The sequence below is a fragment of the Athene cunicularia genome (assembly GCF_003259725.1).
Source record: "Athene cunicularia isolate RWA chromosome Z unlocalized genomic scaffold, athCun1 chrZ_part1, whole genome shotgun sequence".
NCBI lineage: Eukaryota > Metazoa > Chordata > Aves > Strigiformes > Strigidae > Athene > Athene cunicularia.
In genome coordinates this window covers 17,449,427-17,476,942 of record NW_020799142.1, presented here as the reverse complement: position 1 = coordinate 17,476,942, position 27,516 = coordinate 17,449,427, and the positions used below count along the sequence as shown (strand labels likewise).

The 27,516-nt window shown below is 38.1% G+C and overlaps 2 protein-coding genes across 3 annotated transcripts in view; one reads left to right on the top strand and one right to left on the bottom strand.

Annotated features, from left to right (window-relative positions):
• Positions 1-8,450, bottom strand: part of DHX29 (DExH-box helicase 29) — a 47,116-nt gene extending 38,666 nt beyond the window's left edge. Inside the window, exons 1-5 of one of the 2 annotated variants that reach the window (XM_026865431.1) lie at positions 8,417-8,444; positions 7,503-7,565; positions 5,041-5,114; positions 4,138-4,251; positions 3,461-3,590 (exon numbers count right to left, since the gene is read on the bottom strand). In XM_026865431.1, the coding sequence (XP_026721232.1) occupies positions 3,461-3,590; positions 4,138-4,248 (241 nt within the window). In that variant the 5' untranslated portion in view covers positions 4,249-4,251; positions 5,041-5,114; positions 7,503-7,565; positions 8,417-8,444. Of the gene's footprint in view, positions 1-3,460; positions 3,591-4,137; positions 4,252-5,040; positions 5,115-7,502; positions 7,566-8,416 lie in introns of both variants that reach the window. The other variant, XM_026865432.1, reaches the window with a different exon arrangement.
• Positions 1,788-27,516, top strand: part of MTREX (Mtr4 exosome RNA helicase) — a 53,946-nt gene continuing 28,217 nt past the window's right edge. Inside the window, exons 1-15 of the mRNA XM_026865433.1 lie at positions 1,788-1,822; positions 8,818-8,949; positions 10,536-10,602; positions 12,727-12,789; positions 13,340-13,452; positions 14,260-14,434; positions 15,424-15,514; positions 15,873-15,997; positions 17,203-17,301; positions 18,084-18,186; positions 18,309-18,440; positions 19,645-19,724; positions 21,152-21,262; positions 21,984-22,085; positions 23,506-23,631. Coding sequence (XP_026721234.1) covers positions 10,549-10,602; positions 12,727-12,789; positions 13,340-13,452; positions 14,260-14,434; positions 15,424-15,514; positions 15,873-15,997; positions 17,203-17,301; positions 18,084-18,186; positions 18,309-18,440; positions 19,645-19,724; positions 21,152-21,262; positions 21,984-22,085; positions 23,506-23,631 — 1,374 coding nt within the window. The 5' untranslated portion in view covers positions 1,788-1,822; positions 8,818-8,949; positions 10,536-10,548. The remainder of the gene's footprint in view (positions 1,823-8,817; positions 8,950-10,535; positions 10,603-12,726; positions 12,790-13,339; positions 13,453-14,259; positions 14,435-15,423; positions 15,515-15,872; positions 15,998-17,202; positions 17,302-18,083; positions 18,187-18,308; positions 18,441-19,644; positions 19,725-21,151; positions 21,263-21,983; positions 22,086-23,505; positions 23,632-27,516) is intronic.

Sequence of the window (27,516 nt, the reverse complement as noted above, 5' to 3'; positions counted from 1 at the left end):
TCTCCAGTGCAGTATGGACCAGTCCATGGCAAATTGTGGAGCTGTGGTTCCACCCCTGGGGCAATCGATTCCAGGTGTACTGGATGCCTCTCCAAGTGAACACAAACTGTGGCCTGCACTCTGGTGCTATCGGAATGGAGAAGAACGCGTTAGCAATGTCAATCATGGCGTACCACTTGGCTGCCTTCGACTCCAGTTCGTACTGGAGCTCTAGCATGTCCGGCACTGCAGCACTCATTGCTGGCGTGACTTCATTCAGGCCACGGTAGCCCACAGTTAGCCTCCATTCACCATTCCTCACTGGCCATATAGGACTGTTGAAGGGTGAGCGAGTTTTGCTGATCACATTCTGGCTCTCTAGTTGACAGATCAGCTCATGAATGGGGACCAGGGAATCCCGGTTAGTGCGGTACTGCCGCTGCTGCACCATCCTGGTAGCAATCGGCACTCGCTGATCCTCAACCTTAAGCCGCCCCACCACTGAGGGATCCTCTGAGAGGCCGGGTAAGGTGGACAACTGTTCAACCCCCTCCAGGGCAGCTACACCAAAAGCTCACCGGTACCCTTCTGGGTCTCTGAAGTACCCTCTCCTGAGATAGTCTATGCCTAGGATGCATGCGGCATCTGGGCCAGTCACAATGGGGTGCTTATGCCAGTCCTTCCCAGTCAGGCTCACTTCAGTTTCCAGTAGGGTCAGCTGTTGGGATCCCCCTGTCACTCCGGAGATGCAGATGGATTCAAACCCACTGTAGCTCGATGGCATCAGGGTGCATTGTGCGTCAGTGTCCACCAAAGCCTTACACTCTTGTGGGTCTGACGTGCCAGGCCTTCGGGTCCACACTGTCCAGTAAATCCAATTATCCATTTCCTCCACCTGGCTGGAGGCAGGGCCCCTCTAACCCTGCTCATCATCACTCACTTCTTGAAAGAATGATTTACTGGTCCCCTCAAGAGAGTCAGACATAATGTTCACCATTCTATTCTGTCTGGGGTATGTCTGACTGGACACAGAAGGGGTGATACCACTAACAAAAAAACAAATGGCAAACAGGTACGGCCTCACCCCCCCACCCCCAGCGATACAAAGACATTATAAACATTCAATAGCCAGTATAACAACATAAGACCCTTTGCACATTTTCCACTAATAACAAACACCACCACTGGGATTATACACTGGATATAAGGGTTAATCCAGCCCCCCCACGCAAGCAAATGGGACAGCAATGCAAACATTTACTTATCAAACACACACAAATACAAACAGAAAGATTACACCCAACAGATTGCTCTACCACACTCTGGTCCGGGTCTGCTCCACGTTGGTGCACCAATTTTTAACGTGCAAGGTTTAAGCCTTGCCGGGATGAGAGAGCACGTTGCCGTTGCCCCTCCCCCACCCACACCAGTCAGGTAGAATTTAGACACAGACCCCGGCTAAAATAACAAGAAATTTAATACAAGAGAGTGATAGAACAATCTGAATAACAACAGTATCAATGGTGACAACAATAAACAGCAATAACAGTGAACAACACAAACGATATACAGAGAAATACCGCTAAATGGTCAAGGAGCAAGCTCGCTGCATGTATGGCAAAACCCAAAACCAGATGCTAAATATAAAAAGGCTCCACCCCTGGACCTGACCTCAGCATGGTACGAATAACCCGGCTGGAGATCCCTTCCCCCTCTCTCTCTGCTGGGGAAAACTGAACCAGGACACAGATGTAACCCGAATTTATGGACTAAATGAAGTCAGCAAATATTGTGGCAGGATGGCCCATAGAGTAAGGGAATGAATCTTTGAGACCAGGGAAAAGTGGGTGGTGATTCCGTAATATTTATTTGGAAACCTGAGCATAATGTCAATGGTATGGAATAAGGGGTGGAGACTGTCCTGGTTTCCACCAGAATGAAGTTAGTTTTCATTGGAGTATTTCATACTATGTGATGTCATGCCCAGGGGTTTAGGTGGGTAGGCTCTCTCTCTTGTGTTCACCATCTGCTCATCTAGCCATGCTGTTGCTGGGGGGGGGGGCAGTGCAGTTACCGTGCTCAGTAAGCCACTGCTGCATTGTACCCATTTCTTTCTGGACTCACTATTGTTACTGTTGTTCTCTTGTTATATTTAGTAAATTCTTTTATTTTTTATTCAACCTACAAATTCTCTTCTTTTTGTCCCTCCCCTATTTCACCAGAGGGGGCAGGGCGAGGTGAATGGCCAACCACGTGGTGTCTGGCTGCTGGCTGAGTTCAAACCTCCACAGAAGGGGAAACTGAGAGGAGGGGGAGTTGTGAGGAAGAGGCAGGCACCTATGCATGTAGGACAGTGGAATGAAGTGGGGGAGGAGGTGCACCAGAGGAGAGACCCCTCCTTGCAGCCCATGGTGAGAGGGCAGGCTGTGCCCATGCAGCTGATGGAGGTCACTGGTGGAGCAGATGCCCACCTGCAGCCTGTGGATGACTCCACAGCTGGGCAGGGTGCTGTACCTGAAGAATGATGAGACTCTTGGAAGCCCCCATTTTTGTAGGTCAGCAATGAAAAGACTGTAACATGTGGGAGGGACCCCACACTGGAGCAGGGGAAGAGTGTAAGGAGTCAGAAAATCACAGAATGGTCTAGGTTGGAAAAGACCTTGAAGATCATCCAGTCCAAACACCAACCCAACATTAACAGTTCCCAACTACACCGTATCCCTCAACGCTATGTTGACCCTACTCTTAAAACACCTCCAGGGATGGGGACTCCACCACTGCCCTGGGCAGCCCATTCCAACACCTAACAACCCATTCTGTAAAGAAATGCTTCCTAATATCCAGTTTAAACCTTCCCTGGTGCAACTTGGGGCCATTTCCTCTTGTTCTACCGCTTATTACTTGGTTAAAGAGACTCACCCCCACTCTCCGCACCCTCCTTTCAGGTAGTCGAGGGCAATGAATTAGCAGAGACAACATTAGGGACCAACCACAACCCTCATGCCCTGCTCCCCTGCACCACTGGGAGGGTAGCAAGTAAAGAAATTGGAAGCAAAGCTGAACTTGGAAAGAAGGGAAGAGAAGGTGTTTTTAGGATGTGATTATACTTCTCACTGTCCTATTTCAATTGGAAAATTAAGTGGTGCTGATAGTGGTGTTATTAAATTGATGTTCTTTTTCTTCCCCTAATGACTCTGCCTTTTGTCCCTGACCATGATGGGTGAGTTAAGCCTCCCTATCCTTGTCTTGATGCCTGAGCCTTTTGTGGTATTTTCTTCCCTCCATCCCTGAGGGGGAAGGAGCAAGCAAGCAGCTCTGTGGTGCTCAGTTTCCCTCTGGGCTCAAATCAACACAACTGTGAGTACTACCAGCCTTGGTGAAACAATAAATTTAATTACTACTATGAAACATTCTCATGCCAAAGCAGGTCCTGTTACTCTTCTGTTAAAAACCGTAATCAATTCTCTGTCACCATACTCACCATCAGGAAGGTTCAGACAAAGCCAGTCAAGTGCAGAGTGAAGATCACCACCATATAAAAGTGTATTTTTCATTGCTTCTTCAATGTGCTCAGTCTTAAAAGAGAATCTTTGTAAAGCCATGTATACATCCTATAAATAAAGAAGTCAGTAAATTTTAGTATTTAGTCTAGTAATCTAATACAGGCTTGTAAACTCCTATTTCCCACATACCAGGTATCGGCAGTCAATGGAGGTAAACAGCATAAATATATTAGGAGACTGAGTAGAAAATCCTGTTTTGCATCTATAACTTATATTTTAATTGTAAATATGTATGCATATGTATAAATACAGCTACATTCCAGTCTCTGTACACAGCTTATTTTCTACTTAAAAAGATAAACCTAAAATTTTGCAGCTATATGTAACAAAAAAATGTAGGAAACAAAACATTCAGATTAAGTTCTAATCCTCTATTCTGTCTGAAGACTCCAGTTTTAGTTACTGAATGCATAAAGACATGTATTTCCTAATAAGCATACTGTCAGTTTCACTGACCAATCATTAATATAACTAGCAGAAAGCACTGGCTTTTACTGCATGCAGAAGTGTAGCATGATACATGATAAAGAGTGACAACAAAGAAACTGTTTACTCTAATTAAACAATGGTCAGAGAACACCACTTTAAACTCTACCTGTAGTTTCTTAGCAGTAAGTCTTCTGGAAATCATTCCTTTGTCATCATTTTGGTTTTTATGGTCATTGATTACATCAATAATCCTTTTCTCTAAATGACTATTTATCATTACCTGCACAGAGAAAATCAATTGATACAAAGCAAAATGTTAAAATTTTCAATGATATATCAATGCTCTAAAGAAATAAATGCAGAAATTTCTGTTATTCAAATCCCAACTTTTCTAGCTTTCCCTAAGTGTGGTAAAAATTTCTTATGAAAGGGACACTTTTTAGTTTTGCAAGCTATATGCTTTTACTTAAATAGAAAAGTTTACTCCTTATTACAAAGAAGGCCTATTTACATCTTCAAGGAAATGTAGTATGTCAAGGAAAATACTGTAAGGAAATTCAAAAATTTCTACAGGAAAGAACAAGGCCCTCCTCCTCTGCTTACCAAAACTGATATAAAATAATTTGATCATCAAGATACAATCTGTGACACTCTCTTTCCTGTCTGGCTTTAAAAAATATTGTAAAATAATAACTTTAGTATTTTTAACACTTCTAAAACATGAACCAAGCTTTGATTGCTAATGAAGTTGTTTTACAAAATCTGTATTCTTCCTCCAACAGGAAGAATCCACATGCACAGCAGAAGTCCAAACATAACTCTTAACAAGTCTGCATGTAATGTGACATTTGTACCTAAAACCAAACATCCTCTTGCTCTTGTTACTTTACCCCTGTTTCTTAAAGCACACTGAAAATCCCAAACATATCAAGCTCAAGACATTCAACATCTAATACATGAACACAGTTTACCTGCATAACATAATGCTGAAGAAGAGCTGAAGAAATATTCACTCAGCTATAAGAGCACTATGGAAAACCAAAATTGTTTTACCCAAGAAGATACTCACCTTAAGAACCGATTTATCTAGATTTGCAGCAGCACCGGAATCTGTTGTTGAACTAAAACTATAAGTTTTTGGACCTGAAATTGCAAATAACTATCACTACATAAGCAGAACACATAACATCGTTTACAATAGCTAAAGCAGACCCAACACAGGTTAGTGCAAGCAAATATCACAGTAATTTGTCAGAAACATGTATGTACATATGAATAACCACCAGCGCAGAAAGACCCTTGAACAAGGAGTAACAAAGAAGAATATGACTCCCAGCAGCCAAAACATAAAATCCCAAGTGGCCCAATGATAGGAAATGGGATTGACTCCTCATTTTCAACTTCGGAACAAGGAGTGCCAAGGAGTGGGGAAGTTAATGGCAGTTTCAAAACAAGCAAGACTGTTGAGGGTTTATCACAAAGTGCACAGCTATTAGGCTGTTTGGAAATTAATTTCTGTTTTGTAATGTGATTTTCATTGTATATGTTTCAGGAATAGTACCTTCTCGACTGGTGTACTGTTATATATTTTTTAAAAGCTCGTGTTATGAACTTTCACACTGTATAATTAAATTATACTATAAACTGTGTTTTTGACAAATTTTGGAGGTTTGAAGTTCAGAAGTCAAAACAGCAATTTCGACAGATCTACGAGTTCAAACTTGGATGTAAAGCAGTGCAAGCTGCTCGAAACATCAACGAGGTATATGGCCAGGGAAGTGTTAAAAAAAGGACAGTGCAACTTTGGTTCCAAAAATTTCGACGTGGCGATTTCGACCTTGAAGATAAAGAAGATTGCGGACATCCTTCTGCTATTGACGACGATGAATTGAAGGCTCTGGCAGAAGCAGATACACGCACAACTGTTCAAGAACTTGCAGAAGAACTCGGGGTAAGCATATCAACTGTTTCTGAGCATCTGAAAAAGACTGGAAAGTCAAAGAAACTTGACAAATGGTGCCGCATGAATTGAATGAGAATCACAGAAATCACCATTTGGAAGTGTCGTCAGCGCTTCTTTTTAACAACCAGAATGACATGTTTCTCGATCGTATTGTGACGTACGATGAGAAATGGATGCTTTACGATAACCAGTGATGATCGGCTCAGCGGTTGGACCGCAATGCAGCTCTGCAGCACTTCCCAAAGCCAAATCTGCACCAAAAGAAGGTCATGCTGATTGTCTGGTGGTCTGCTGCTGGTTTAATCCATCACAGTTTCCTGAATCCGGGTGAAATGATCATGGTGGAGAAGTACGTCCAGCAAATCAATGAAATGCACCAGAAACTTCAATGGCTGCATCCAGCACTGGTCAAGAGAAAGGGTCCAATCCTTCTCCATGATAACACATGGCCACACGTTGCACTTTCAATGCTGCAACAGTTGAACGAGCTGGGCTACAAAACTCTGCCTCATCCACCGTACTCACCAGACCTCTCGCCCACCAACTATCACATCTTCAAGCATCTTGACAGCTTCCTGTGTGGGAGACACTTCAGAAACCAAGGGGAGGCCGAAACTGCCTTTGATGACTTCATCACCTCCAGCAGTCCAGAATTTTATGCAACCGGAATAAATATGCTTGTTTCTTGTTGGCAAAAATGTGTTGATTCTAATGTTTTTATTTCAATTAATAAATTTTATTCTGAGCTGAGATATGCCACTTCAAACATACAGGTTGAAATTGGCAATTAATTTCTGAACAGCCCGATATGTAACAGAACTCTTTGCCATTAAAGCTGTGGATATTAGACATTTACCAAAGACCAAGGGCAGACAGGATAACTTTGTAGTAAAGAAACTGATTTGGGAGGGCATTGAAAAAACATTGCATCTGGCTCAGGAAGACCCTAAGCCACAACTGGTAGAGGATATAAGAGTATTCTACAGCAGTATCACTGCATATCCGACCTATTCTTAGCCAGGTACCTGCTTTTGGCCCCTATTTAAGAGAAGGCACTGGGTCAGAGGCCTTTGGTCTGATCTGCTGTGGTCATTCTTAAATGCTTTTCATTTAGCAGATGTTAGAAAAAATACTAATTCACAAAGCTATTTATTGTCATTAGAATGACAACATACAGCTACTGTTGGATTCCACCATTTGCAGAACACATGTACTGCACAGATATAAAGAAACTGAGCAGCCTCACAGCTTTCACCACTGTTCGAGGCTGTATGCCACCCTAGAGGGAGCACAGCTGTGCTCCAGGAGTCACAGCTACCTCCCAGCTCCTCAGTCTGCCAGCAGGCGATTGGACAGCTCATCTGTGCAGGGCTGCCTGTGGAGAGGCATTTTAGATTGGCACTGCAAAATTACATTACACTGTAACTGTATTTCAGAAAAAAACCACAGTCAAATCTGGTCAGGAGCTACAAAGAGCAATCAGCATTCATGAGCTAATCACTGGCATTTACTGGTAAACTGTGCAACTATACAGGAGTTAAGCCTATGCTAACTTACTTATCACTTACACTGACTTATTTTTCACCACAGCAGACAACCTGGGAGAGATGCAAGATAGTTTCTGAAGAGGACTGAGCACCATGGTGTTGGAGATGTGGGAGACACAAAAAATACATTTAGCAGAGCCCAAATTTGTAAAAGCAGTGTACATTAATAAGTTCAAGAAGGTTAACAGATAGCAATACTCTGTTAACAAGTTGTAATTTCAAATAGCCGGGCCATGGCATCATTTGCTTAGTCTGCAACATAATCAGTTACTGATGTTATAAGGTATCTGAGCTACTTCTGGTAAAGCTGCCTTACTGAAGACAGACCTCTCATAGTGCTGCACAATACTAGTTTTTCAGGCTGCAGCCAAAAGAGTCATCCCTTAGCTCCATCCAACACTGAAGTGCCTTCAGCCCACAGAAGAGTTCTAGGCTTTTCTCGTGACACACACAAAAAAAATCCCAAATCCACGTTATGTTGGTTTTGAGCACATACAGAATGAACATCTATAAAAACAGCTCACTACTGGGAAAGTGCCACATCAGCACTTACTCTACAAGTGCTGCCAATAATCTAATGACAGACATTTTGTAACTAACATACCAATGCCAACAAGGCTCATCTGCTCAGGGACACCCCAGCAAGTGAGACAGGCTAAAGCCAAGCCTAACCAACCCCGTGTCGGAGAGATTTAAGGTGCCTCTCGATGCTCAATTACGTCAAGCCTTTTAGCAAGCCTTTACACGCAACGCCGAAGCGCCCAGGTAGCAGACCGCGCCCTCGGGGGCTACCCGACGAAGCTGTCCCTCCGTGTGCTCCCGGCCACCCAAGACACCCCTCCGCCGCTTAGACCCTGCGACCCCCCTCCTCCTCACGGCACAGCCGCCCCCGGGGCTCCCTGGCCGGGGCCGCCTCACGCCTCAGGGCCCCGTACCTTGCTTGACACGAGGCTGTCCGAGGGAGCAGGGCCGGGGGTCCTGTGGCGGCTGAGTGTCGGACCGCAGTGCTGGGCCCGGCTTCTGTCTGCTTATCTGAACTACTGAACCTCCTCGGGACCGAGGAGTCTGTATAGTCTAAAGGGAAACGCTTCACTGGGATTCCTAACCTCAAAGCTGTAGCCAGCCCTGGCGCTGTGGACGAATGGGAAGTGTGGGGATGGGGGGGCATGCTCATCTGGGAAGCGGTTTGAAAACCCAACAGATTTTCTTGGGTGGAGTTCCCCAGGTCGTGCTCTGAATGCAGGGTGATCACTGTTTATAGGACACCTGATTTTTTTCTTGAAAATGTGTACATAAAAGAGACAAAATTTACATTTGTTTTCTATTTATGTTGCAGAAAACACTTGGAGGAAAAATCTTCAGTAGTTGTCACAGGGAAGCCCAAAAGGGAAGTTGTGGTTGATAGTACTGAAGATACCATTTTGGGAAAGAAGGCAAAACTGGAGGATGTTTTATCAGAAGATGCTAAGTAAGTACCCAGCTTAATGTTAAAGGAAAACATAGCATGACATACTGGTTAGCTGTATGCTAGTTGTGCATAATCAGTGTCAGTAGCTTTGTATTGTTTTCATATAAAGATGAATAGGCATATGAAGTTGATTTTCCATTATCTATGTAAGTGGGGATGTGTTGGTAGTACAACTTCAGCAGTGAGGACCACTGGGTATGTTTAAAATGATACTGAGGACAGACAAGGAACTGCAGTATGAAAAGTTCATGTATTTGTGGTTACACATATGGATTGGTGGTTCTTGGTCAAAGCCATCGTGTTGATTTCAGGCATATAGCAAGAGATCAGCAGTGAGGCACAGGGGAGGAGGCAGGCTTGCTGTACCATGCCACTGAAAGACATTATTGGCTTGGGGTACAGGAAAATAATTTGACTAAGGGAGCAGAAACTATTATAGCTGCAGCAAATATTTGGAATTGTAAGTATGGACATGCTTTTAAATTTGAACCCAAATGGCAGGTGTTTGACATGTTGATAGCGGCAGAGATAATGCAGCTGAAGGCAAGCCAGAATGCCTTTTCTGTGCTTTGGGATCTGCATGTCTTCCCTCTTTTCCTTTCGTAACTTCATGACAGGTATTATGAGGTGTTTTGTGGGGACAGTGTGGGCACTTTTGCAGCTTAGGGTATGTTAAGAGATTCTTAGCAACTTGGAAGTTTATGTTGATTCAGAAAATGATTAGGAGGGTTCATGGAAGAAAAATTCATCCAGAGCTGCCAAATGAAGGTCTGTCTGTATCTCCTATCTCAAGATGGAGAAAACTCTACTACAGGAATAAAAAAATATGTGTTTTCTGTGTTCTTTTTTCTCTGGGTAATGTATTATTGACTTCTGTCAGACAGAATCCTGATCTGGATTGTCGTTTGGTCTTACATGGTAAATTTTTGTAAATTTAAAGGAATATTTTCTATGAGAAAGTCATGAGAAGACTTCTTGGAACAGTGTAAAAAAAAGAGTACCTGTATAGAAGCAAAACAGAGCCAGAGTCAACATTTTAAGTCCGTTCGTGTTAGTGTTCTCAGTGGAATATATACTTGTCCACAGTAACTTACTAAGTATATTAAAACCATCAGAAGAAACCACTGTTCTATGCAGTGAAGACACTAGCCCATCTTTGAGGCCATGAGAGAAAGGACTGGTAAAGAGGGATCTCGTCTTCAGGCAGCTGCTTGGGATGCTTCAGGCTGCTGTTGTTCAGTGTCATGACTAGTGGCAGGAATACAGATCTTGAATTTTGCTTTGTTGTATGTTGAAAAAAAGTACCCATAATCAGAAAAGTTCATGTGAACGTGTGACAGAAGTACTGTTTTGTGGTGCAAATCTCAAAGCAGTAGTTAGAGTAGATTTATATGGTAGCAAAATTTTAACACCTAAGAGGTATTCTTAGTCCTGGTAGTAGTCTCTGCCAAGTGTCCATTTCAAGTTTGCGCATTCTTTTTTTAATGTTGAAGTTAAAGTAGAGGTGAAGTTCAACATTTTTGCATTTATAAAGAAAACAGGATTTTTAAATATTGTTTTGGCATTCCTAACTCATATGTTTTTAGTCTGGCAGACCTGATGCCTCATGTAAAGGTGCAAGCTGTGGAAACTGTTGAAGGTTGTACACACGAGGTGAGTGCAGTGAAAATGCACATGAAAAGTATAGGCTTGTTTCATAGAATTATATGTATTGCTGCCAGTATAATAATACTGTTTATTGCACTTGTACTTACTGTATCATAGGATCCTTTAGGTTGGAAAAGACCTTTAAGATTATTAAGTCCAACCATAAATGTAACGCTGCCAAGTCCACCATGTCTTTTACATGTCTTTTAAATACCCCAGGGATGGTGACTCAACCAGTTCCCTGGGCAGCCTTTCCCAGTGCTTTACAATACTTTCCGTGGAGAAATTTATCTAATATCCAATATGAACCTCCCCTGGTGCAACTTTAGGCTGTTTCCTCTCATCCTATCACTTGTTGCTTGGGAGAAGAGACCAACGCCCACCTTGCTACAACCTCCTTTCGGGTAGTTGCAGAGAGCAGTAAGGTCTCCCCTCAGCCTCCTTTTCTCCAGGCTGAACAACCCCAGGTCCTTCAGCTGCTACTGATAGGACTTGTTCTCTATACCCTTCACCAGCTTCATTGCCTTTCTGTGGACACACTCCAGCATTTCAACGTCCTTTTTGTTGTGAGGGGCCCAAAACTGAACACAGTATTTGAGGTGCAGCCTCACCAGTGCCAAGTACAGGGGGACGATCACTTCCCTGTTCCTACTGGCCACAGTGTTTCTGATACAAGCCAGGATGCTGTTGGCCTTCCTGGTCACACTGCTGGCTCATATTCAGCTGGCTGTCGACCAACACCTTCAGGTTGTTCCCCACCAGGCAGCTTTCCAGCCACTCCTCCCCAAGCCTGTAGCATTGCATGGGGTTGTTGTATCCCAAGTGCAGGACCCAGCGCTCAGCCTTATTGAATCTCATACAATTGGCCTTAGACCATCAATCCAGCCTTTCTAGATTCCTCTGTAGAGCTTTTTTAGCTTCAGGCAGTTATATTATTTCATACTAAATTTAAGGTAGGACAGGCTTGTAAAGAGTTTGAAGTCTCTGTCTGGCACTGAGCATGCCCAAAATGCACTCAAGAAATTAATCGGATATCTTACCAGAAGCAGTTTGAATGATACTTGCAATAAGGGATTGTAAAGGACTTAATGATGTTTGAAGGTCATATTTCAAAGGTACCAAGCACATCGAGTACTGTTGTTGAGGAGGAAAATTACTGGTTGTTAAAATAGGTATTTGTTCATAGTGTGATCTAAGTGTGCAGCAGTGCATTGAAATATTTTGCTTTGAAGAATGAAAGGCTTTTTTGTAAGGCTGGTTACTGTTGAAAATTACATTTTAATATAAAGGGAAAGGTTTTTTTACATAAAAGCAAAATAATGAAAACTATCCATTTTCAAATTGTGTTAATAGACATAAATACAACTTAAAATATGAAAAATCAGAATTTTTAATGCTGATTCATTTTTTTAAATGATCCTTCATCCAGCGATGATTGTTGAGGAGTTTCTGTGAGAAGTAAATATGTAAATTTTAACTTCCTTGTACTTTCATGCTCATTTTCTGTTCTGTGCTGTCTTCCGGAACTAGCTCAAGTTAATTAGGGTCACATTCAAGGATCCTGTATGATTAGACCTTTGTAATGAAGACACTGTATATGCAGTTGACGATAGATATGTACAGAATTTTATCTTGAGATGTCTGGTGGAGGTTTGCCATCTCTTAGTAACTGAACAGAGCTTAAATATTTAGTAATAATGAATTTCAGACATTGGCTGGGAACAGGAACTTTACCTGTATAAATACATTGTCTTTGGAAAGGGTATGTTATCAGTGTGAGCTGAATAATAGCTTCTAACATCCACTGGCCAGAAGCCATGATTGTGTCTTGGCCTGAAGTGCTAAAGTTCCAAGGTAGGTGAAGTAGAAATATTTCACATAAGACAGTAAGGAGTGAGAGCAGGAGCATCATTGGGGCAGGTGGATAGAGATGCTGGTTGAAAAACTGTTGAAAGGAAGGAAGGAGGCCTTGACATATGAGCTCATAGAAACAGAATAACAGAAACTCAGACTAGTTTTCATGCCCTTTACATCTCGTGTCCCAGGTCTTCATAGCTTGACATGTCTCTGAAATGGACACCAAGAACTTGAGAACTCTGCAACTGTTTTTATTTAAAATATGTTTTATAGGTTGCACTTCCAGCAGATGAAGACTTCACAGGTCTGAAGCCAAGAACTGGAAAAGCTGCGAAAGTATGTGGTAGATTGCTTTGTTGTTGTTTGTTTGGGGGGTTTTTTTGTCATATGCTTTAGATAGTAGATGAGGGTAGAGGGCAAAATGATATACCCTGCAAGTAAGGCTTAGAAAAGAGTATCTTGAAAAGATAGCTTGTTGCAAGTAAGACTGGTGTTTCTGTATTTTAAATTTGGTAGAGTAAAATGTGGTTGAATGGGATTGTTAGGCTGTTGTGACTCCAGTTCTGTTCTACAATATCAGGTACACAGTAGTACACAGTATTACACATTGTACAGTAGTTTTGTCTTCCTAAATTAGGGAAAAATGAGTCATGGGGGCAAGATTTTCACTTGATATGGTGACAGGATGTAAGTAAAGATCTTAGGCATGGTATTAGATAACACAAAATCATTGCAAATTTCTGGATTAAAATCAGTTGAACTTACAGATATCTACAGGATTTTATTTCTGCCTGTAATTTGTACCCTAGATCAGTCACAAAATAATTAGATGTAAATAACAGTCCATGTTAAAAATATGTATTGTTTTTGCTTTTTTTCTTTTTAGGAATATCCATTCATTCTTGATGCCTTTCAGAGAGAAGCTATTCTTTGTGTAGATAATAACCAATCTGTGCTAGTGTCGGCTCATACATCAGCTGGTAAAACTGTTTGTGCAGAGTAAGTAATTTTCTGACAGGCTCTAATAAGAGAATGGTATGATGGTTGTCATGTCATTTTATTGAACCATCAGTAGCTGTTGTGTCTCAGTTTCTTGATACAGAGTTTGGACCATTAGTGTTAGAAGTGAATGGACTACTCCTGAATATAAAAATTATTTATTTTGTCTTACTTAGTGGGTAGTGAAAGGCTTAATTTGTATTTAAGCTTACCTTTCATTTTTAAACAATCTGGTTTTGTTGAGATGTTATTGTATAGATGGAAAGGAAAGCTTCTGCAATACAAAATTTCATGAATTTAGAAAAACATACCTTTGTTTTCTAGCCCTTGGCTAATAAGGAGTTACTTGTATGTTTTCTTTGCTTTGTTAGAAACATTGGTTCGATTTAATTTGCAACTAGCTGTTTATCAAGCAAGAAATGTTCAAAAGATAGTGTACGGTTTTTGTCACAGTTTGGTCTGATAGTGAAGTGGCTTTGCTGACCTGAGGTGAGATGTGGCATGTACATAGATTTATTAGAGCATGGGTTCAAATAATCATAGTTTGTCATGAGACTGACAAATTTGTATATTTAATTAGATGTGCTCTGATATCCATAAAAATCTGTTAATGTTGTCAGTGATTTGTTGCTTGCCAAAGTGGCTTACATAGTTAAGATTCAACTGAATTTAATAATGCTTCATACCACTCTAGTGGTGGTCTGAATTTCATAGTTTATTTTGGTTTATCTTTTTGAAAAGAAGAGGAAAGTGTTATGCTCTGAAGGTCTTTCTGACAACCTTAATATGTACAATGTTTGAATACAGATATGCAATAGCCCTTGCTTTGAGGGAGAAACAGCGTGTGATATTTACAAGTCCAATTAAAGCTTTGAGTAATCAGAAGTACCGTGAAATGTATGAAGAATTTCAGGATGTTGGTTTGATGACTGGGGATGTCACCATTAATCCTACAGCTTCTTGTCTGGTAATGACAACTGAGGTAAGATCAGATGTTAATTTGTGATTTGTGTGTGTTTTATTCTACCCTTTTTTGACTGAGAAGGTCTGATATTGAAAGATTAAAGTTATCATTAGAAGGCCAGTTAGGGTAGAAAATGTTGCAAGTTCATTATACTACCCTATAATGTTTTAACTTTTGGTTATTGAAAAAGTTAGGCAAATCTCTGTAAACTCAAGCTTTTTGACTGTCAGCAAGGAACTTTCATTCTCGCATGCAGAAAGGCAGAACTAGGTTTCCTGAACCCTCAAGACATTGAGTTTTCTTTGAATAGATGTCAAGTACTGAAAGTCAGACAAGCTTACTGAATCCTGTAGAGTCAGTATTTTATTCTAGGGAAACAGGATGGGGAAAGGAAAATCACTGAGTAGGAGTTGTGGTTCATGCTAGTTGCTAGTACACCAGGAATATACAGGTTTTTTGTCTACAGTAGCAAAGTACTGTTGGCACAGTTGTGTCATACTTCTGTTGTAGAAGCCTATCCAGCCATGAGTTGGCATTTTCCTCCTGCTGTCTCTGCCTCAAAGGACTGAAGAGTCTTACAGAGAAAACTCTGGTAGGGGAAAATTGGAGTGGAGAGACAGGATGACTTGAATTCTGACGAATGTTTCCTCTTAATCACAGAGGCTTATCTATTAGCATGAGGGAGGAAGGCTTGGCAGAAGTAGATCGGTAGACCTGTAACATATGCTACCACATAGGGGCTGAGAGAAAGAATTTTTCTTTCATGTTCCTTCATTGTTCTTGCAGGGAAATGACTTCATCTCCTATCATAAGATTTGTTAGATTGGAATCGACTTGGAAGGCATCTCACAGTCAATCTTTAAATGCTTTTAAGTTTTGTATAAAATAAGATTTCATATTGCCATGCAAATGTGAACCAAAAATTCTGGCAGTTTCTTTCTGACACCTCTGTAACATGGCAGTTACTGTTTCATGTGATGATCTTAGGTGTTTTTTTCCTCTTCTAGATTTTGAGAAGTATGCTCTACAGAGGTTCTGAGGTTATGCGAGAAGTTGCGTGGGTTATTTTTGATGAAATCCACTACATGAGAGATTCAGGTATCCTATATGTACAATTTTTCTTTTCAGTAATTTATTGGTTTTTTTCCCAGGTACAATTTTTTTTGTTTGTTTTAAAGAATTACATATATATTCTTTCTTTAAAAATCAGTCATCTTTGGGCATAAATCATGGAGAATTTGTTTTCTACTGAATGTATATAAGATAATTACTGTGTGTTGCAGTCTGCATTTTCTTTGCTGACGCAAAAGCCACCCAGAAGGCATTTGTTGTACCCTGTTTGTGTAGGGGAGGCTTTTTTGAGTTTTTGTTTTATTTTGTCTTTAAGCATGCTGTTCCTTGGCATCAGAGCTGAAAAATAGGCTTTAAATTTCCCATGTGACTTTTACACTTTCAGAACGTGGTGTGGTTTGGGAAGAGACAATTATTTTGCTCCCTGACAATGTTCATTATGTGTTCCTTTCTGCAACTATTCCAAATGCCCGTCAGTTTGCTGAATGGATCTGCCATCTTCACAAACAGGTAATGTTTCTGATGAGCAGTACCTCCATCCTTGTTTTGTGGCATAGTACTGGCTCTTTGGTTGATGAGAACTGAGCCTTTGAGAATCTTTTTAGTCATATTGCTTATAAATGATGGTATAGATCACTCCTGGCTTCTTTGGTTGTATTCCTAGCTTTTGCAACTATACTGGCTGTTGGTTCTACAAAGCAACATTAAAGCTGTTTCTTTAAAGTTTATTTTCCACACTTATTTAGACATCACCTTGATTTCAACAAACATTCTGAATTATGAATCACAATGAAACGTACTATGATTGTCAGAGGGCTGATAGACAAGAGGTTATTCGGAGATTTTTTGGAAGAATTCCATAAAAAGGCCGTATGGAAATCAGAAGTAAATCATAAATCTGTAGGAAATACTATATATGCATGCAAACAAAGTGAGAAAAGAGGAATGTAAGAAATCTATCCTGTTCCATAACGGTTAGGTTTATTTTTACCTGTTTTTTTAAGACATGCTTTTGCAGGAAAGAATATGGGAATTATAATTAGGGAAGTTGATATCCACAAGAGGTTGGTCCAATTTTAAACATACCCCGGGGATTGAATCTTACATTGTTTGTGATGAAAGGAGTGTAGTATAAGAGATGTCTATTTAAGCATGGCATAAAACCTTGACTTTGATTTGCAGACCACTAGACACTGGGCTTTTTTAAAAAGAAGATTTACATAATATTTAATGTTTTAAAGGAAGTGTTCTGTTTATTTTTTTTCCTAAACAAACGTTCTCTGTGCATTAAAACCTTAAATGTTTTTAAAAGTCTACTGTGTGCCTTTTTTTGGTGGTGTAGGAAATACTGCAGGCTTTTTTACGAAACATAAATTTTCCTTTTGGTTTTAAAAGGTTTTGGGATTTTTGAATCTTTGTAATAATACAGAAGGAAATACTACCTGTCCTTACTTTTTGGGTTCATAAGAAAGAATTTTTGTAGCCAAATTCTGTACTTCTAAAGGACTTGCAAACTTTAATTTTCTTAAGCAATGTCATTAGTACAAAATTCATATTCAGGAAAGAAAATTTATCATAATTCTGTGAGACTTACTTTCTGGCTTTTAGAAAGATGTATTTTAATAGCAATGCATTTGATTTTTCATCAAGTGAGTGTTTTTACAGTGCTATTAGAAACATTAAATATTTATGTATATGCTGTTCTTTCTTTATAGCCTTGCCATGTGATTTATACTGACTATCGACCCACTCCACTGCAGCATTATATATTCCCAGCAGGAGGAGATGGACTCCATCTGGTTGTTGATGAGAATGTAAGTGACATTGAGTTTGTTTGGAAGATGTTTTTCCTCGTGTATCAGTCACAAGCTCGGTCTCTTGCAAAACTTGGATTGGCTATGCAAAAAAGGGTATTTGTGTTAAAATGAAGTACAAATGGATAGTGGTGGTCTTTGAATTGCTGTTAGATTTTTGGAGCCTTATAGAAGAGAATGGTTTTATTATCTAATGCAGGTAGTCAGCTGAGTAATAAGTACTTTGCTGAGATGTCTTAAGTGCCCTCATCCTTGCTTTGTTTCCTAAAATGCATGCTTCTTTCTGTAAATCTGCAAAGTAGCTGATGTTTATTGTACTGTTTCTCAGAAGAAAATGTAGTAGCATATAAATTTTACTTAGTCTGAGGGGGCAAAATATTTTTGTGTCTAGGTGATTTTGAAGTAATAACTTGTTTAAAATTCATCATCAGCTTGCACAGCAGTAGCTGTTGTCATAAACAGTTGTACTGCACTTGCAGCTAGGACTTCATTGTGCAGTGTAGTTTCATGCAGACCTTCCTAAAAGTCAGTTTTGCTATTGTGTCAATCAGCAGGTCTAGCATGGTTAATGGTGTGGTGGATAGAACAATGAGCAGTGACTTCAGAGACACCAATGTAATTCTGACCTGTGACACTGATGTAGTAAACTCACTAGCTTATGTATTGTTTTTGTCCTTCTGCCTGTAAATGTGGGTAATGGTACTGGCTATGCAAAGCACCAGATATTTTAAAGTGAGCTATGTAAGAAGTAATTGCTTACAAAGGTTGTGTTTTATATCTAGGGAGATTTCAGAGAAGATAATTTTAATACAGCAATGCAGGTGCTTAGAGATGCAGGAGACTTGGCAAAAGGGGACCAGAAAGGCAGGAAAGGAGGACTGAAAGGTGAGTTTGAATCCCATTCTAAAGTAACTTTTTGTATAATAGTTATCCTTTTGTCTCAGTTTTTCCGTAAGATCTTTTTTTTTTGCCAAAATAACATTTAAATTAATATAATCTCTCTGCAGGTCCTTCAAATGTTTTTAAGATTGTAAAAATGATCATGGAAAGGAATTTCCAACCTGTGATTATTTTCAGCTTCAGTAAGAAAGACTGTGAAGCCTATGCACTTCAGATGACAAAGTTAGATTTCAATACAGGTACAGATAAATAAAATGCAGTTTTCTTCACAATTGTAGTTTGATGTGGAATGTTACTCGGGTTAGATATTTCTAATTCCCTTGTGACTTTTTCTGTAAAAACTAATGAAAAAATATACTGCTTTTTTGTTTATTATGCCAGTACATCAGGCCATTTCAGTAGAAGGCTGTCAGTGCACAAAGAGTACTTGATCATCACAATGTTTAATTGTTACTCTATTTTTAAACTTCATTCCTTTCTTCAAAATCCTGTTCACTTTAATAATAGCACAAGAGTTCCTAGAAAATTTTATAATGGGACGTTAACAAGTGTATTTCCCAAAATTTTCATATTATGTCCATTAGAAAAGTGAGTATTCTCTCAAAGTCAAAGCAGCTATATAACAAAACACTAGCCTGTTATTTCTCAGCTATTAAGTCTATTACGTTTTCTTGCTTTCCTTCTCCCCCCTTCTCAAATTAAAAATAAATCAAAAAGATCTTAATTTACTAAGATTTTTTAGTTTTGGATTAAGACCAAGCTTGGAAAATGTTTAAGCTTAAACTTGTTGCTTCTTGGAAATGTTAGAGTTGTAACAAAAATAAGGAATTTGCTGTAAATCAACATAACACTTCATGTTTGTGAACGGTTCAGGGTTCTTGATTGTTTACTTACTCTAGCCTTTGCACATTCTGGTTCAGTGTTGCAAAATAGTGCAGCCATTTCTGTCAGAAAATCTAAAGATATGCACAAGTGTAGAGATGCATTTTCATACATTTTTTCAGTCATATCTTTGAGTATATATTCTTGATAGTTGTACTACTTAAGTAGAAAGGATATAAGCGTAGAGAATTAGCAGGGAAGAGGAAGAACCTCTGTGTCCATGCAGACAGGGAGTAATGGGTAGAAGAGAAACAGGGAGGTTTATGAAATAGGCAGAAAGTACGTAAAACTGAGAATTCCCAGTCTTAGAAATAGCTGAAGTTTAGGCTATTCTGCCAGGTTTGTCCTGTTTTCCTTTTCCCTGAGCATCTACTGGTTACTCTTAGGGTCCTTCAGGCTTACATTCAAGTCTTGACCCAATGTGGATGTTTTTGTGTGAACTTCACAGTCTTCCGTGCTCTTTTTATTGTAAACTTGTAAATATTAGAATGTGGTAACGCTTTATTTACATATAGTATTAGCCTTCTCAATTTTGTGCTAACTTACAAATTGCCTTCTTAGATGAAGAAAAAAAGATGGTTGAAGAAGTGTTCAATAATGCAATTGATTGTCTGTCAGATGAAGACAAAAAGCTTCCTCAGGTGAGTGGAAATTGAAAAGGCGTAGCTACTGCTCTCCTGTTTTCTGCAGCTTTTGAGGTTGTGGGTCTTTTGTAGTGGGTGCAGAAATTATAAACTGGATATTCTCATTCATCTCCCCAGGTTTTAGTATCTCTAGCATTTCTCCTTGGAATTGTGAAATAGGACTCAGTGATTAGGATTCCTTCCAGTTGTGATTCCACTGAATGACATATGCTGAAATTAACCATGGAGTTCCTACCCTATGTTTATTTTTTCTGATTATGTTTTTAAGTAAATACAAGGGCTTATAAAGATATGTACCTGAGTTAAAACTGTCTGGAAATTGTTCACATGAGAGTGCAGCATGCACTTTATCAGGTATTGACTGCTGAGCCTTTCAGAAAGTTGAATTGACACATCTGCATTCTAATTTATTGTATTATGACTAAGCATAGTGATGGCCTTTACAGTGGAACAATACAAGCTTCTAAATGGACAAAATTTTACAAGGTTCAGTACTTTTGCAATAAATACTAAAAATACAATTTATTCCTACCCCTCTCGTTATTTATTTGTGTCCATCATTTTTTTAATGTAGTTACATTTATTGTGAACATGGCAATTTCTTCTTTTAAAAAACAACCATTTAATTTTTGGCCACGCCTACTTGATTTGGATTCCACATACCTGTTTTATTCATGAACTTGAGAAAAACGGAAAATAAGAACTCAGTATATAAAGTGTTACATGATGGTATTTTTGGTAAGCTTATAACAGTGGCATTATACCCAAGTAATCTGTTTTGGTATCTGTGGACAGTGTATTCCCAAAATTAGGTTGGGGGTGGTAACCAAGTGTTGCTAGATTATTAATGAGAAACATTGTTTTTAAAAAAAAAATTTAAAAAAAAAAAAAAAAAAAAAAGACAAAATTGAGTTTGTATAGGTATTTGAAGTATAATGTTTTTAGAATTTAAGAGACTAATTCAGTCATTTACAGCCTGAATTTCCATGTATCATTATCCTGGGTGCTGACTTCACTGTTTTACAGCATACATAAGTAAATGAAATCACTGCAACTAAAACTGAAACAAAAGAGTTCATGAATACCAGGATCGCTGTTTCCAAAAATTATTTTAAATGAGGCAGTGTTTTTTTGTATAGAGGCAAATTTAAGTACTAACTGCATGTGTAGATTAGGGCATAGCTTCACAGTTGGTTAATCCAGTTTAAGACTAGTCTATTGAAAAGATTGGCCTCTGGCTTTACTCTTCATACCATCCCTAGTTCTAACCGGAAAATAATATTGAAGTATTTTTTCTATTTAAAATCAGGAGATACTGAATTACATGAACACAGAGGGCAGTGTTGAGGTTTTCTGTTTAGGTTTTATTTTTTTAGTAATGAACGTTAAAATTTTTTTATGGGTCTTTATACCTTTCTTCGTAGGTTGAGCATGTACTTCCTCTTTTGAAGCGAGGAATTGGTATCCATCATGGCGGTCTGCTTCCTATCCTAAAAGAAACCATAGAAATTCTTTTCTCTGAGGGCCTAATAAAGGTATATAATTCATGTTCGTATTTAAGTTTTTCTCTGTTGTGAATACACAGTTGGTAATCCTGAAAAAACGGGACCCGTGTCGTAGCTCAGAATATATGCTAGTATTACAGTGGAGATCTGCATATGGTCTGAAAAAGGTGAAGGGCTCATTACATGTGCCAAACTGAAAAATGCTTTCTGCTTTGAATGTGATTCTGTGCAAGAGGCATAAGGCTTAGTACTTACCAAAACTTTTTTTGAACACTGTGTGAACCATTAAGTAGGAAGTTTTTTTAAAAGCTACACACATGTGAAGGGAAAGGTTTCATTCTGTGGATCTGTATACTGGGTTCTGCAAATGCACACAGCACCTCTGGAAGCCTGTAGCTGTTCCAGTGGCACAGGTTAATTGGTGTAACTGGTTGCATCTCCCTTACCTTGAGAAATGCAAATATTTCTGTAAATGCCTCCATCTTTACCTGAAAAAAAAACAATTCTTGAAGCAGGTTTGTTATTTTTTCTCTCTATAAGGAAGTTTGTAGTCTTTAATACTTTGCTGTAGATGTCTTATGTTAGTGCACAATTACAGCTCTAGTTTTATGTGTTCAAGTTTTTATTCTAAAGTATTTAAACTTACAATGTCTAACTTTTGTGGGGTTTTGTGTAGTAATGTCTGATGATTTGCATGTTTGCTTAAGAGTGTTTGTTTTCGCTTGCTTAACTTTTTAATCTGTTTATTTAGGCCTTATTTGCAACAGAGACTTTTGCTATGGGAATTAATATGCCAGCCAGGACTGTGCTATTTACAAGTGCCAGCAAATTTGATGGAAAAGATTTCCGATGGGTAAGTGAAAAATGGGTTCTGTAGAATAACTGAATTGCATTATTGAAACCTTTATTAGGTTGAAATTTACTTGTGACATATCCACTTCAGTGTAGTAGATATCTTTTTTCTTTCAAAAATCCTTTCTTTGTTCACTAATCCATTTATAATTAGTGTACAAATTCCTGAAGACAAGATTCCTCAGATTATGCATGAGATTATTTAGTTTAATAGACACAGCAAAAGGACACGAAACACAGGTTAATGGTGGACACTGAATTAGACTAAGACTTCTGCACAACTTGTCCAAGGCTGTGTGACCTAGGCATTTTCTTCTCTGTCAGAGAAATGTGGAGAGTAAGTGGGTTCAATATCATATCATAATGATTGCTAAATTTAGGTTTAGACAGACCCAAGAAAAGAGATGATTTACCTCAGGAGAGTATTGATTGTTCTGTTCCACATAGCGTTTTGGGTAGCCCACAGAAAGACAAATATGCAGAGGGAGAGACAAGTTGTTAAAACAGCTTAAAAACAAGTAATTTAAAAGTTTTAAACGTTAAAGGTATGTGATTCACATATAAATAATAATAAGCGTGTACAAGTCATTCCATTATAAATAAGTGTCATGGTTCATCTTTCAGAGATGGGGGAATTGAGGTAAACATGACAAGTGACTTGAGATGCATTATGAAGTAAATATCTTTTCAATCTTAGTTCAGGATGTTCAGTTTCAGTATTTGTTCAGTCTGATTGCATGTTCTTAAGGTGTGTGTGAGAATTGGCTACATTTGAGGGATCAGATATGTGGTACTCCTGCTTTTGAAATGGTTTAGCACAGTTTCATTAAGTAGTTTTTGACATCTGACTTAAAGTGAGCACAAGTGCCACAGATTACAAAAAAAAAAAAAAAAAAAGGTTTTATGATTTACTGAGACATAGGGAACCACTTATAGCTGGCTCTTGTCCATGTCCCAGTTCTTCATAACCTCTTCTATTTCACTGTTAGTAGGCATAGAAATGCTGCTTCTGCTAGGTATCGGTATTTTAATGTTACATATGTGAATCATTTTAATCATTTGAATGAAATGATACATTATTTGAAGATGGTGAAGATTAATTATTGGTATGTAGAAGATGTATTATAATTTAATGATCTCCACCATGCCCAGCAACCTTCTATCGCGTAAGACATAAAACGGTGTTTGTATTTATTAAAGTGATAAACTGCGTTACAGAAATCGCTGTAGCTATGGGAACTTTAGTTAATGCTGCTGACGTGCATTATTCATAGTCATGGAATCTGTGAAAAGTTCATGTCTTAGATAACTCTCCTCATTATTATACATCATGGTCATTTACTGTATAATTGTAAATAGCACTTTATGTGTTTTTGCTATTTTTCTCATGTTTGTTTTTTTTTTTTCTTGTTTTATCCTAGATATCCTCAGGTGAATACATTCAAATGTCAGGTCGTGCAGGACGTCGAGGTATGGATGACAGAGGAATAGTAATTCTTATGGTGGATGAAAAAATGAGTCCAGCAATTGGCAAGCAGCTCTTGAAGGTAGGAGAGAAGTTAACTTTTTTTTTTATTCTCTCCACTAAGGTTATTCTCATTTGAATAATGTAACATGTAAAATTGTACACCTAGAAAAAAATGTATGTAGAGCATGCAAATAGGAGATGCATGGGCTAAAAGGAATATGGGCTTTCACTGAATTTTCATTCAAGTGAGAGTTTCTATTGTGAGACCATTATCATCCTTCTCTGTATAAAAGGGATCTCAGGCAGGAGAGGTACAATTATATTCTGTTTTCTAGTGGTATCACTACTGCTGCAGCATTCTGTTAATTTCTTGCTGACCACAGTCAGTTCAAAGATATTGCTGAACTAGAACAGGTTATCTGAACTTTCACAAGAATTATTAAAGGCTTGGTTCTGTGGTGAAATAAAACTTTGTTAATGGACTTTTCAGTGTAATAGACAAACTGGATAAGAGTGAGATGACTGTCAGCTAAAATTAACTATTGATAGTGCTTCTAGGAAACTGAGGTTTATAAATCAAGAGATTAAAAAAAAATACTCTTGTGATTGAGATGGGCATTAGATTATATGGCTTCCTCACACTGTAATGGAAGCTGTTACAGATTCAATTCTTGCTTTATTTTGCACTCATTCTTTATTTTGCACTCTTGCTTTATTATTGCACTCATTACACTTTTATTTAAATTACATGGCAAAAATCACCATAATGAAGCATAGTATTTTGTTCTGTGTGTTGTCTGTCTTAGACTGCTTACATTAATTGTGTATGCATGTTAAAATTGAAAACTTGGGGAGTTACTCTGCACACTGTTTGGGAGCTTGTAGTCTTGGTACAAGTAGCAGGTCATTTGTGTTGAAACGATGCTTAAGAGTATTATCAGGGTTTGTATAAATTGTGTTAATTGTACCTTCTTAAAGTCAGAATTTTCATGAATACTACGTTATGGCTAACTAACCACAAATTAGTAAAATAAGTTTTAAAAATATTGGAACTCATTCATATATGGTAGCGTTAGGTTTTGAATTTACTTCTTAGTCTTGATTTGTGTTTTCTCAGTGGAGTGGATGTATATTTGTTTACATCCACCCTTAATGTGTGTGTACATCTCTGAGATGTATGAAGGCTAAGTATTTTAAGTGTATTTTTATGTGGTTTTAAGTCTATTTTAAAAAATAGTGTTTTTGTGGCATACATATTTAAATAAAGCTTTATACCATTGTACTTCCACCACTGAAAAATAAAACAGCGGGAGATAAAAAATGAGAGAAGAAAAAAACAGTTCTTATAAATATCTTTAATTTTTTTAACTTGTAATCTGTAGTTTATAAAGAATATCCCCCAAAGGTTAATTTATTTGAAGTAATAAATAGCTTAAGAAAAATTGATCTTTCAATTATTTATCTTCTAGCTTTATGAGATTACTCTTTAATTTCAACCATTCAGAAGGTATGTTTTTAAGTTTGTACATTCAGTAGTTTGAGAACTGTAGAACTCAATCTGCATGAAGTATGGAGAAAAAAGGAAACAGTGTATCACCTACATCTTTTTGATACTATCTCGATTAGTCGTGGAGATTTTAAGGAAATAATAAAGAATATTTCCTTTATTGAAACTATAAGCCCTTTGATTTTTTTTTTCTGCCTTTTGAATTATAAGGTAACAAAAGGGAAAAATAATGGGAGGTTTTTGGCTTTCCATAGTATCTTTTGGTTGTTCTCCACTGATTTAAATACATTAATGTATTTCATTAATTTTTCACACTACTTCACTTGTGAGCAAGGACTGAATTTAAGATTTCTTTGAAAAAGATTAGAAGGGGCTATAATGAAGGTACCGATGCTTCTGTAGCTTCTGCTACTATTCAGTCAATTGCTGAAAAGGCAGTAAAAGTAATCTTTTAATGAGGTGAGCAGTACAACATTAAAAAATACTTCGTATTTTCCCCTTTTAAATACAGAACACTTTTATATCAAAACAGGCCATGAATGTATACAGACTTAACATTTTTCTTCAATATTCACATTTTGTATTCATCGTTAAGTGTGTCTGAATTAGCTTTTACTTAGTAACTGACAGTGTAAATAAAAAAAATCTGTATTAAGATCATGATCATGTCTTGAGGTAATATTTTAACTCCACATCAAGTATTGTGGCTTTACTCCAGGATAACCTAAAGATCTATAGGGAAGACTTCAGAGGAAATGCATTAGCCATACTAAGAATGATAGGACATTTACATAGGCCATTTTTATCATCACTCTTCAACCTTAATGCATGTCTGATCCAAACCATTTCCTGAAAACTAGAGCAAAACATCTAGGAATATTGTTGTCAGCTGCTGTAAGTGAAGTGAGAGCTTTGAGTACGTTTCAGTACCAGCAGTATTGCTGCAGCTGTGCTCTTTGGCTGCCACTGTTCATTGCAACATTGTGTACCTCACTTCAGACTTCAGTTCAAAGTTCAGATCTTAGATGGAGTTCTTCCAAGGGATATTTGTAAATATTTCTTAAACTTGGTAATGTACATTTGTCTTCTGCAGTGTAACTAGGGTTTTTGTTTACCCTTAGCATTTATTTGACCATTGCATATTTAGTAAACTGGTGATTTGCACAAATCTATAAACACAGTACTGTTTGATAGATTTCTGAAGACAGTAAATTACAGTTTTACATTTACATAATACTAAAAAATGTTTGGTGGGAAAATTTTTTTTGTTTCCTTAATTAAAATCTTTAGCTATATTGTGATACTTTAGGTAGGAAGTGGAAGGTTTCTTCTGATGCTGTATCAACTTTGAAACTAGAGCAGCATCTTTCTAGTTGGAATTTGGCCATGTTACAAGCATGTATTCCTCCAGAGCCAACTGAGTTACTGAGCAGTGCTATCTGTTAATGTCTCTAAAAGACAAAAATTTTAAGCTAATTACATTACAGAAATGAATGATTATATAATGAAAGAAAATGTGCTAATGTAAGTTAAGTTTTTGTGCCTTGAATTTGAGTGTATCAATTCTTTGCATCTACTTATTCCTTCACAGAATAAGCTAGATGGACTGAAAAAATGAAAGAAAACATCCATCTAGCCAGAGAAAATACACAGTATTGTGCTTTCCTTGTCAATAAAGTGTCCCTATGCCAAGCTATAGGAGATAGTCCACCAGCTACGTCTGGCTCCTTGGCTGGGCCTTCATTTTTAAAGTTGGCAGTACTGTTACTTGTTTGGCCTCTATGAAATCTGTCTTGTCTTTTTGTATTTTATTTTGACTTTCAGGTTGTTTATTGTACTAGGCAAATGAACAGGATAGCAAGTCAGACATCTTAATACTTTAACTTTCTGCCTGTTTGCACAGCTCTCTCATATGACCATTGTGCAGTTGTTGGAAAGTTTCTTAATTTTGAAAGGACAAATCATTGTTTCCTTATAACTGAGGCAGCATGTGTGTTTTAATCATCTGCTCCATATCAGATATGGCTATTCCTTTCAGACTCCCAAGTACAAAGAAAATTCTACTTACTGTGAAGACATAAAAATAAATATATTTATGCTGATTGGGAATAAATAAGATTGGAAATGGTGAGGTGATGAGAAGCATTAACTGCAGGAAGTTTCTGGAGCAGGAGCTATGTAATTAAATTGCTGGAAGTTAGTATTTTTGCATAAGCATAGCTGCCTGTCAGCATAAGTTTCTGTGGATTTCTAACACAGAAAGTGTAACAAGCAACTAAAACTTGCCTGGGTCGTGAGAAGTGCCATAGTTATCTAGTGCCATAAAAAACTCCGATAAATCAATTCTGTGTTTTAAAATAAATGTGGATGTGTATGCTCTTGAATTCGGTTGAAAAATAGTAAAACTTAAAAAATTACCTAGTGTAAAAGTATAGATTCTGTTTGAGTGGTTGGGTT